Genomic DNA, 12,501 nt, shown 5'->3' with positions numbered 1-12,501 from the left:
TTTCTTTCTAGATGTTTTGAAATATAACTTTTCAACATGGAATAGCACATTAAAATAACAACTAACTACATAATTCCTGCCATAGTATTAAAACAGGTTGCAATAGCTGCTTACAAGGCTTTTAGTAATTTGTCATAAGTCAGATATTTTGTCCCCAGAGAAACCTCAGTCTTATCCTAATTTACTAGTCTATTTTTGATTATTATTTAAAAGCTGAAAAATATTATCTAAGAAATATTTTGGTGTTAATACTAAGATGGTATTGTTCAACATTACAGTGCTTTGTCATGAGAGTGGGATAATTCAATAGATACACTTAACAAATATCAATTTCAGAATTTTTCTCCTGCATGCAAACTAGTTCTGACATTAAAAAAGAATGCCAGGGCATTCAATTCCTTTTCACTTACAAAATAGAGGTATGTAGGACATGAAAGAGATGTTCTATCTCTATGCTATAACACAATCATGCTTTTTCTGCAAATGGATTTCCACAGGTGCGTTATGGCTTTTTTTTATCCCTTCAGTGAAGGTGGAAAGGTGTGACCCTTTATAAGAAGAGCAGAAATAGTGAGTGAAAGATTCTTTCCCCACAAGCCTCTGAGATGATGTTGCAAATAAAGATGAAACACAATCAGGGAAAGATTTTTCCCTTTTCAAGACAGTGGAATAAAGTTCAATCAGGCTAAAGGAGTTTTGGACAGCAGTTGCACTTCAGAATAGTTTACAGACATTCCTGAGAGACTTACACAAAACATGAATGAGTGAGGCCTGCTGAAGTGCAAAGTTTCTGCCTCTAAGTATATGTTGTGCAACCATTCTAAGCCAATCTGGGCCCCTCTCCAGTTGTTCAGCACTGGTGCTGCTTCGTTCTTCTGCAGTCACGTGTGAAGCCATTTTGTTTGTACTGCTGTTGGAAAAGGTTGCTAGTACACGGTTGTGCCTCACAGGTATCTAAGGAAATGCTGCACGGCATACTCCCATTTGTTATGGGAGTAATGGTAAGTGTGCGTGTGATTGTGATGGCTTCATTCACAGAGGGTTTGACTCCGTTGCTCCAGTTATCAGCATAGAGCTCTTGGTGCTGCGATTGTGCTGTGTGTTGGTACATGTGCTTTGTGAAAGTAAAAAACAGAAGTCATGTGGTTGGATGAATGATTTACTGAAAAATAACAACGTAGATAGGTATCTAATTATAGTTTCCATAATGGGAAAATATGTAGATTCTAAACTTTGAGGATCTTTGTGAAAAAAGAATATGAAATTGCTGCTGCTCATGGAGTTTTGTGTGCTAAGGTTTTGTTTCTTCAGTCTTTACATTTATAACAAGCTATTGTTCAAACTTGTGTTTAAAACAGATAGAAAATAATGGACCTCTGATCAACATGATTTACAAAGTGCTGAAGAACTCAGCACAGGGGTTACTTTCCAGTATACATGTAAGATTGCTTGCATCCAAAATGCTTTCATCCCATTGCTTTTTCAAATAGCAGTCGATGTGTACATATTCTGGCTTTGGCAGGTGTCTTATAGCAAACTGTAGAACTTTCTGTAAAAATATTACTTTTTTTCTTTTTCTTCTTTGTTCCCCCACTGCCTTTTGGAGTCTGTACGTGAAGTTATGGCTGACCTCAGTGTTTGGTTTTATTTTGTCATGAAAATGATTGTGTCAAGCAGCAAGTCCGATGTGTAATTTGGAAAGTGTGAAAGCATGCTGAATCTTCATTATGTTCTCATACTGCTTGAAAATCAACAAAATCTGTATAGCTGTGATTATGTAATTTTAAGTCTTCAGAATCGGTAGACTGTGTTTTTGTGTTAATTTTATTGCTTTGAAAAAGGCTTTTGCATTCTGTTAGTTTGCGGGTAATAAAATTATTAGTTGTTATTACTTGGGCAAGCTAACATTTCTTCCTATATGTAATTATTTCTTATTATTATACGTAGGGTCTAGCACTTAATTAGTACCTCTGCAAAACAGGATTTTTTCTTAAATGTATTCACTGGTGAAAATATTTGAAAATCAAAACAACTTTTGAGAGACAATGAAATGCTTTTTGATTTTGGAGTGGGGAGGTAATAAATGTGTAAATTTCTCCATGTGAAGTCCCACGATAGGTATGTTAATGGAGCCTGCAGTCAGAGAGGAGAAGATATTAAGCATCAGTATTATTGTAATCCTCTGTCTTAAATGTAGTTTATCTGAAAATACTCATAGCCTGTAAGATGAGAAAGGAAGTTGTATCAAATATTGATTTCCACTTGCAGTAAAAAATAATTACTTTAAGAAATCAAGTGTGATCCTGTTAATTAGGAAGTTGTGTTGTTTAAGTCTATAGACTGCCAGTCAGCAAACTGCTGTTTCTCTCCCACTAAAAAAAATAAAACAAAGAAAACCGCGCTAACCAAAAGAACAACAACAAAAACTACTAACATTTCAAACAACAAAAAATAAATTTACCTGTTAAGTTATTCAATACAATAATTAGGTGATCTTTTCTTACATCCTGGTGTCTATTTGAACACTGTACTTTTCAATACCAGGTGTTCCTTTGCTAAGATGGTATTTGATTTAGTGGATCTTTAGAAGTATTCTAATTGAGTAAATAATCAGTATTCTAACTGAGTAAGGCTTTTAAAATTGTACAATTCATGAGCCGTACTATATGACCGTTCTCTTAGCCTTGTTTATTCAGCAAAAGTGTCAAATATAAACAGTGGAAGTAATAAACTTTTCCACAGGAATAGACACACCTTCGTCTTAGGCTTGCTGGAAGGTAGGAAATGTGATACAGTACCATCTGTATCAATTTAAAAACTAAGTTATGTGAGGAGGTAATCTCATGAGAAATGGAATATGGAAACAGTGACTTATGGAATGAGAAATTAGACATATTATAAATATATCAAAATAGATCAATGACAATTAAATGCCACCCTGCAGTTTTATAGAAGTCTGTCTTTAATAAAATTCACCCTGTGCTATGGAAGAGACTGTCCTTTGTAGAATGAAATAGATGCCAGAAAGGTATATTTCAGTCATCAATTAGCGCTATTATTCTTGCAGTTGCACGTTCTAAAAGTACTATTCAAGTCCTCATGGGCTCGAGCAAGTTATTAAAAAAAAAAAAAGAGAGATAAAACTGTTAGGTTTTGCAGGAACAGGACATTTGTAACCACAGACAAATGGGATTATGCTATTTTGTACAGGTTTAAGCTACTTTAAGAGTTAATAAGTAGCATAGTATAACTGATAATCTTTTCTGATAACATTTTTGAGAAGATAAATGCACTTTTAAGAGACTTGTATCCCAAATTTTATTTCTTATTAATCTTTGTTGTTAAACTCGAATATTTAACGAAGCTTTTGTTTTCATTGCTGAAACACAGTTAAGTTTTAGATGGCAACAGATTTCTCAGGTCTTTCAAACCTGTTCCTTGTAGGTGTCGGGCCGTGACACGCTCAAAGAGCGAAGTACGAAACCCGTCAAAGTTGCAGAAAGTGATATTGATGTAAGTATCAGCCGCCACTTCAGAAACTCTGGTGTTGTTTTGGCCATTTGTTGTACTGTTAATTGTTTGCATTTATTATTCTCTTTGGGATAACATGTTGTTAGTGGAGGCTTTTCTTAAAAATCTGATGTTACATCTGCCGATATGGTTTTATTTTCAGGTCAAGCTGAGCGTTTTCTGTGAGCAGGACAGAATTCTGCAGGACTTGGAGGACAAAATAAGAGCTCTTAAGGAAAATAAAGTAAGAGTAAAAAGATCTTAAAATGAAAAATACTTATAAAATATGGAATTACAAATACATTACTGGATGCTGCTTGCTTTGTGATAGTTTTCTTTGAAAATATACATTAACTTTATAAGGAAAATATTTTTTTATGTTAAGGTTGAGTACCTACTTTTAGAAAACGGTTTTGAAGATCAGTATTTTAAAACCATGTACAGTTAATCTGGCATTGTTCACAAATCGGGGTGTATACACAGTTCTGTGTGGTTTTGCTTAATGTCTTATGATTTGTGTAGTGGGAGGCAGTTGTTTCATTTGCAGCTCTTCCCACTCATGCAAGCGCTGTTTGCATAAACAGCAGCGTGCTGTGTGTGGTAGTGAGATTCCCATTCATAGTTATTTGGGAACTATGCTGGTGTATAGTTTTGTGTATTGTTCTGATGTTTGTGACTGAAATGCTGGAATACTTCTGGACAAGTTTGTACTTGGAACCCTCCTACTTCCCTCCATGCCCTTTCGAGTCATTGTTTGAACAGTAAACAATACCAGAAGTGTCTCCTAGTCTTCCCTTGCATATGTGTATCTGCTTCCCTAACAATGAGCTATAGCTGTCAAAGAGTCTAAGGCCAGGTGGTTCAGAAAAAAATGCATTCTGAAATGGAAGTGCCATCCAAGTATGTCCTTCAGAGAGCTGTTGTGCAGAAATGCCTCATTATTACCTACTTCTGACTGAATGCATCAGGCCTACTTAGTGTTTAGGTAGTGTTTTAATCCCTCACGTGGCTGCTTTAACTATAGCAATCAGTGAGAAGTTGTCTATAAATAAACTGTTAATACTGTGGTGCGCTAGAGCTATCACAATACTGTGCTGCTTAGGGGGATTCTTCTAAAACTGTAAATTACAGTTTTGCACAGTGTATAAATAGAAAAATTCTCACTGATTTGTGTTTTCCGTGGGTTTGACAATTTAAACAGATGTTATAGAAAATTTTAAGTGATTAAGTCTCTTGCAGTGTTTCATTCATTTACCTCTTAGTCTCCACAGCAGCAGGCCAATCCTATCCTAGTGGCTTAAAGAAACATTGGAGGCATAGAATACAGCTTTTACATTCACAAAGATAAATTTGTTTATTAAGTTTGCCATCAATGCTGTAAGCTTACTGTTGTCTGCTTCTCTGTTCTCTGCTTCTTCTTAGGATCAGCTGGAGTCTGTTTTGGAGGTGTTACACAGGCAGATGGAACAGTACAAAGACCAACCACAGCATGCAGAAAAGATTTCCTACCAGCAAAGACTTTTACAAGAAGATCTCATACATATTCGGGCTGAAATATCCAAAGTTTCAACAGTACGTATTTCAGGATGTTTTGAGAGAACGATAGTTAAGATACCAATTAGAGGAAAACTGTACTTTTCCTTAAGTCCTATTATGAACTGATTTTGTTAAAGTGCAGGAAACTAAATTTAAAAAAAAAAAAGTATGTGAGCAACCTTTCCAGCTTTTCCTATTCAGTGCACTCCCTTCAAGAGCTCAGAATGTCATTTAATAGTTTTGTCTCTTATAGGGCTTAAATTACAAATCTTTCAGCTAATCCTTTTCACAGTGCAAATATAAATATGAATCTATGATATTTTTCCAAGGGAAGAGGGCTTGGGTAAGTTTGTTTGTATTTCAGTCAAAATTTACCATTACCATTACAACTTAATAAATATTCAAATGCAATTTAATGTTGCATTTTTCTTAACTGAAAATATTTGTAAGAATTGGCAAAGAAAGAATAATATAAGCCTGGGTGTTGTGTGCTCATTGTATTTATCTTACCTCTCAATGAAAACAGGATCTGCTCTTCATAAAATTGTTTTACAATGTTTTCTGCCTGTTGAAAAGTGATCTGTGAAAGTTATTCACATTTAATCTGGCAAGTAGCAAGTCACTGTGAGGATGGCTGCACTGATCCAGTCCAAGATTTCTTCTCATGCAGTGTTAGGGCTTCAACAGTCGACATAAGCATGTGTTTGGGGAAGAGTAAGATTAGGAGATGGGTGGTATTTTCTGTGATAATCAATCCAGCTTCTATTTTCTGATCAAAAATTTCTGAGACCATTATTTTATGTATATCTAGTAATCTTCAGTATATCTAATTTCCAAGTTCACTTCCCTGTTCAATTCTGTGAACTTTTTGCATCCAAAATATAATTTGACGAGGTATTGCATAGATCTGTTCCCCACTGTGTGGATAACCACTTTGTTGTTTGTTTTGAGCCTGACTCACACTTGTTTCATGTGGTAGACCTTCTTTTGTGTACTAGAGTGGGGAACTACCAGTCACTATCCAATCTGTCAGCGCATCTCATGGTTTTGTAGGCCTCCAGTATTTCTTCTGCTCAACTCCCAGGTTATCTCTTTTCCAAAGTTCAGAGGAAAAGAAACCTACTCCATCACTCTTTACACTGACTTGAATTTTCACAGTTCTGGGTCAGAAAGCATACTGTGGTGCCATCGGTGCTGGCAATGATCTAATTAACTTAAAGTGATTGGATAGCTTTATTTTCCAAGTGTCTGCTTGTTTATCTGCTTACAGTGACATTGCAGCACTGTAAGCAGAACTTTAAAAGAATATCCTACTTCGTGTCTTATAATATAATTTCTTATAATCTTATAATATCAGATATATAATAATAAAATACCTGTTTGAATTTTAATTGTTAACTTGCTTTAAGTAGAGCAGGAAGGTAGAAAGGAAGTAGAACTCGCTTCCTTCATAGCATACTAGAATCAGCTAAACTGTAAACAGCAGTTTTATGCTGAAGAAATGGTTTTGTGTCTGTAAGCTGGCAAGAATTTCTTAACCAGGGATTCTTGATGTAGTCTTGCAAGCAACAAAGCATTTTGAAGTTTATCATCAAGTTAGGGGGTGTGTTTGTCTGTGTGTGTGTGTGTATATATATAAATAAAATACAGGCTATAGAACAGACTTTTTTGTTTCTTTTTATAAAGGAAAAAATCCATCTTAACAACACTCAATTACTTGATTAGAGAATTGATATCCTGTTTGATAGTAATTGTGCTAGATTATTATCTTTGTTATTAGGAAATGGAAAATGCCTGGAAAGAATATTTGAAACTAGAAAACGATGTGAGCCAGCTGAAAAAAGCCTTACAGGAACAGATGAATAGTTCATTGGTATCTCAGGTGAGTCTGTTTCCAGACACTGGTTTACTTGCGAGAAGATTATCCCTGAACTTGAAAGCTATCATCTCATAAGAGAGATGCTCTGTTATTTTTTTTGCATTGTATTCAGCTGTCACATCTTAGTTTGCAAAGTTCCGAAACCTTAACAGCATTGCTGTGCAGTAACTAGCTATCTTCCAGATGTCTAATAGTTTCTCGTAAGTTTCCTGTGCAAATTCGTCATTATTTTATTATGTTTTTATTACATGCTGACATCTTGACATTGATAACATATTTAATTTATAAGACTATGCAGGACTTCTTAGTCATACATTTATTTGATCTGACACTGTTGGATTCTTTATCCATTTTTAAGAACATCAGTTGCTGGCTTGTTATTGTCATTACTTGCTCTTTGTCATGTTCTTTTTATGGAAGATTTATTTCTGCAGATTGTTTTGTGAAGTGGAATAAGTGTGTAACAGCATCTCAGTTTTAAATCAATTATTCAGTTTTGAATCTTACAAAGAAGCTTTGTTTGAAGCTGAGCTATTCTGTTTGCTGAACTGGATGTGGGATATGAGATTAATTCTGCATACCTGCTTATAATTGATGATTTTATTCTTAGGGCCAGGAATACAGTCCAGGTTATTTTCCCCATGTCTAAGCACAACGGCTCTTGTATACTTTTGTAAACTTTTGTATACTTTTCCAAGTATTTTGGACCAAAAAAACTCAACATTTTTAATTTACATATTTGAAAAAAAAAAAAAAAACAACCATCAGATCAGAGGCAATGTAGTATATTTGTTTTAACTATTAATGCATAAACTTACTGTATCAAAACAAGAGGTGTAAAATCTTTTTAGGTGTTTCAATCTTCACATTCCATTTTCAGCCACTTATAAATCTGGTGGTTTCCTTTGTTTTTGGTGTGTGTGTGTGTGTGTGTGTGTGTGTAGTCAGTTTTGGGAGCCAGAATCTCATTTGTTTGAGCTCAACTGTAGAATACATTCCTCCAAAACATCCCAGGGGTATTTTAGAATAAAAATCAGGTCTGTATGACACCCACTTGATTAACAAAGGGGATGTTCAAGTCTACACAGAATGTATTTGAACAAAATGCTTTAATAAACAGTTTCCAGTTGTGTATTGAACTTGCTTAAAACACTGTCTGTGTGGCAAGTGATTTATCAGTACATATAGATGGGCAGATGGTTTACACAGAACAAATGTTAATTTAGTTTAATTAGCATCTCATACCACGTGTATGCATAAACATACCTCTGTGTATACTAAACATAGTATGTGTTTCATGTGTGCATACTGATACTGATATACGCACACACTCTCACACACACACATATACTTATATGTTTCTGAATATCTGTTTTGGAGATATTAAGGGGAACCGATTTTCCCAGGAAGTAGGGAATATTCTTAAAATTATATTCCTTCAAAGAAGTTCCATTGTAAGTACCCATAATCGTTACAGTCTTTAGATTACTACCAAACTCTGTATAGGCTCAACATTATTTATCTAGCATTTTGCAATAGCATTAAATAAATACACACTGTACTGAAAAAACTATACATTTTTCATTAAATATTACTAAAAATTCTATAAAGTTTCAGGTGCATGTTGCTATAGAAAACAACTAATATTTATGTATAGCACCAATTAACAGATTAAAAACTAAATGGTTCAAACAGCTTGATCAAAGTAAATCTTACTTTTTAGAGTGTAGCTTCATTGTCTATTGTTTAAGAGTCAAGGAGGGATCGAGTCATGCTGAAATTAATGTAGAAGTATTTTTTAAGTGATAACCTCTCATTAAGTGTTTCTGCTTTAGTTTTATAAATCATTCTAAATTATGTTTCTGTGTGAAGAGATTTAGAGAAACTGATGTAGCTCTCCAAACTAACTTTTCGCACTTGCCCGAAAAGTACTTTTATGCCCTTTGGTAAACAGCAATCCTGACTTTCATAATTCAAAAATAAATTAATCTCTTTATATTTTAGATCTATTCAATTTTTGGTTTAAAATATGCTCTTCACATTGAGATTTAAGTAATGGGAAGAAATAATATTAAAAGATCTTGTGGTCTGTGTATATCGTAGATCGTGCAGTTTTTCTGAGTGATTTCAGAAGCAGGATTTTTTTGTACATGTGGGGATTTTTAACCAGTCTTCAGACTTGATCACTGTAAATCCATCATTTGGTTCCTTGTAGTATGATTAATCTCAGAAAAACATAATGAAATGTGCAAATTTATAGTTTGTTTCCTGACAGTCTTTCAAGATATCCTATCCATGGAGTGAGTTTACTACAAGCAAATAACGTTCTCCATCATTTAAATGTTTGTGTTCTTGGCACCCTGTTTGTTGATCTATAACTTGACTGAACATATTTTCTGAGCTAAGACAGAAAGTAGAAAGCAATTGATACGCTTTCTCTAGTTCTATGAGATGTAAGAGCTTTTACTAAAATTTTTCTTCTTCAGGTTTATGGGATTAATTAGCAGTTATTTTGCAGCTCCTGGCAAGTAATAGATTCCTAGCATTGCTAAGGAGTTTGTAAGCAATTCCTAACTACAGTATTGCACAACCTTCTGTCTTTATAAAAACACGTGGAAAACAATATTATTTATTTTTTTCTTAATGCTTTTTTTTTTTTTTTTTTTTGAAGGAAGAGTTATTAAGCACTGATTCCTTAGGAAAAATAATGGATTACAGTAAATTAACAAGATTACTTACAACCTGTGGGGGCGGGAAAGAAAACAAAAAACCACCCAACAAAAAAACACATGCCTTGAATAGCTGTTTCCATCTGTGGTTTATGATGACTGCAATAAACACGTGTCTGAAGTGATGGCTTCAGTAGCCACAGCCTCTAGCCACAAGATACACGAAGGCAGAGTCCAGACAGTAAAGAAAGCTTCCCGTTCTTGCCTGCTGGGAAGAATTAGTAGAACAAACAGGACACAGGTTGAGACCAAAGAACACATCATATCCACTAGGCCTAGCCACCCAAGTACAGAAAGAAATTAAATTTGTCATCCCTTCTCTGTTCTGGTTTTATATTTAATTCATTACAGGCTGTTAGGCAACTTTATAACATTATTCACAGAGACTACATATATTTTTTCTTTTTAATGTTGGATGTTTCCTCTAAATCTGTGAAGAGAAGTTTTGTAATGCTACCTTAGCATCCTAAAGTGTGCTAAAGGATTTAAGACAGAAGTTCAATTTAAAAGGCTCTGTGAGCTCACTTAATGTAGAACCAGGATTTTGTAGCCTGAATAATATTGTAGGGAACAATATAGAGATGTCTCATTCCATATGTCTTCTCTAGGAAATCTTCCAGGACTCAGAAAATGCTCTAAATTCTATGGGTCTGTGTGCAAGATATGTTGGTCTGTGGCTAATATGGTTTTCGCTTGTTTTAAATTTTAAAATAATTGTATAACCTATTTCTGTGCCTGTAAGTTCTCATGTAAGTTCTGAAACATTAGTTTGGTTTTGGTAACAAAAGGATAAATCCATTGTAAATTGAAAAGGGATATAATTTATTTGTTTTTCTTTTGTTTGAAAACTATCAGGAGAAAACACAAATACAAAAAGACTTGTGGAGAATTGAAGATGTTACGGCTGGCTTGAGTGCGAATAAAGCAAATTACAAAACCATAGTAGACTCCATCAAGAATCCAGGTAAAGAGAACATAATTAAAATGTAAAACAATATACAAATGCAGTTGAATCTTTGAATCTATCTGAATACTCTAGAAGTATGTTCCAGAGCAGAAAACACAGCTAATTCTGGTAACGTCTGCATTGGAAATCTCTGTAGCTTGAGCACATTATTTCAACATTTCTTTGGTTGAGCCAGCAAAAAATTGTGTGTGTTTTTCTGTTTGACATACTGAAGCGTAACAAGCCATAAAAAAGAGAACAATAGCAGTGGGATAAATTATGCAGGTCACAGAAATAGCTTCACACATACACCAGACTCATACCAAAGTAGTGTCTATTCTGCATGTTGTCTGGGAGCTCCTCTCTGCACTCGTCTGCTTTTCTTTTTTTCCTCTTGGATGCTGCCCGACTGCCCTTGCCCTAGTTGCCTTCCCCCTCCCTCTTCAGGCAGGTGCTTGGTGGGCAGAGCAGCAACATCAGCTATGGAATAGAAGGAGGAAAAGAATGTGTGGTCTGCATTTCAATTCCTTTATTATGTTTTGAATGAAAGAGGAGAACACTGCAATAGCGAGAGACTGTTAATGCCTCTTGTAAATTCATCTTGTATTTCGAATATCTTTGCTTACCTTTTTACACACGGAGATTAAATTATTCTTGGTGAGATTATATTTTATTTAAGGTATGGCTATTGGTGCTTAGTCATGTCTAGCTCTGTAGCCATCCAAAGGATTCTGAGGTATGGAGCCATATCCAGCCATTGTAATGAATGCTTATGATGTGTGGACTTTTCCTTCTCACCTCTTGCCAAGGGATTTCTTTGAATGATATTAATGTATATTTTTATTTTCAGCCTGAAAGGCTTATTTGATCCTCATCAACTAAGTGTTTCCCACCCCTGCCATAATCTAGCAGTCATAGATTTTTATATCAAAAAAACCACAAACAATTTGTGTTGAAAATAATGTGCAGAGTATTAGGGCTGTTTTTTAAAGCTTAGTGATATTAATTATATTTGTAGGAACATTGTTGACAGATATAAGAAACACAACATCTAACAAATGTGCATGTTTCTCCCCTAGAAAGAAAAACAGTGCCTTCGTTTTCTCAGTCTACAGTGCCTTCCTTACCAGCCTCTCTCACAACTGTGGAGAGCAAACCTTCAGTTCCTCAAAGCCCTCCGTCCAGCCTGGTCAAACCTTCCCTAGAGGTGAGGCTGTATCCACAGCCTTATTTCCAGTCCAGAACTCAGCAACAAGTACCACAGCTGAAAAAAATTGAGCCACCTCTTCAGTCTCCAGTTAGGCTAACGCCAAAGGTTGTAAGTACTGTTATTGTGAGCCTTGTTCTACACTGTTTCCATTTGCTTCTGACAGAAAGCTTTCATGGTTGCTAAGTGCATGTAATGTGGAGGCGCAGCAAGGAGACATTTAAGGGTTGTTATCCAAATGAGTCGTAACAAAGACACGAGAGTATTAAAAATCATAGAATCACCAAGGTTGCAAAAGACCTCCAAGATCATCCAGTCCAACTGTCCATCTATCACCAATATTGCCAACTAAACCATGTCTCTCAGTACAACATCTATATGTTCCTTGAACACCTCCAGGAATGGTGACTCCACCACCTCCCTGGTCATCTTTTTCCAGTGCCTGACCACTCTTGGAGGAGTATTTCCTAACATCCAGCCTGAATCTCCCCTGGTGCAACTTGAGGCCATTTTCTCTAGTCCTATGTTTGTAACCTGGAGGCTTACTCACAGTAGCCATATACTGTTTTAGAACATGCTAAAGCAGATCCTTCCTTGCTTTTTGGTTCATTGGTTATTTGCTTTCTTGGATCTTGTTTGCTTTCAAGAACTCAAGCTTCTGGTGGGCGGAGAAGAGCGTGGTAAAGCAGTCGTA

At 35.4% G+C, this 12,501-nt stretch overlaps 1 protein-coding gene across 16 annotated transcripts in view; it reads left to right on the top strand.

Moving 5' to 3' along the window:
* PLEKHA7 (pleckstrin homology domain containing A7) overlaps positions 1–12,501 on the top strand; it is a 140,592-nt gene that overhangs the window by 113,574 nt on the left and 14,517 nt on the right. For 15 of the 16 annotated variants that reach the window (XM_040701359.2, XM_046942008.1, XM_015286637.4 and 12 more), the window contains 7 exons: positions 1,359–1,439; positions 3,445–3,513; positions 3,674–3,754; positions 4,933–5,082; positions 6,827–6,928; positions 10,510–10,618; positions 11,680–11,918. In XM_040701359.2, the coding sequence (XP_040557293.1) occupies positions 1,359–1,439; positions 3,445–3,513; positions 3,674–3,754; positions 4,933–5,082; positions 6,827–6,928; positions 10,510–10,618; positions 11,680–11,918 (831 nt within the window). The remainder of the gene's footprint in view (positions 1–1,358; positions 1,440–3,444; positions 3,514–3,673; positions 3,755–4,932; positions 5,083–6,826; positions 6,929–10,509; positions 10,619–11,679; positions 11,919–12,501) is intronic. The other variant, XM_015286636.4, reaches the window with a different exon arrangement.

This window comes from Gallus gallus, chromosome 5 (genome assembly GCF_016699485.2).
Source record: "Gallus gallus isolate bGalGal1 chromosome 5, bGalGal1.mat.broiler.GRCg7b, whole genome shotgun sequence".
NCBI classification, from domain to species: domain Eukaryota; kingdom Metazoa; phylum Chordata; class Aves; order Galliformes; family Phasianidae; genus Gallus; species Gallus gallus.
Note: the sequence above shows the minus strand (reverse complement) of the source record. Positions and strands in the feature narration are given on the sequence as shown.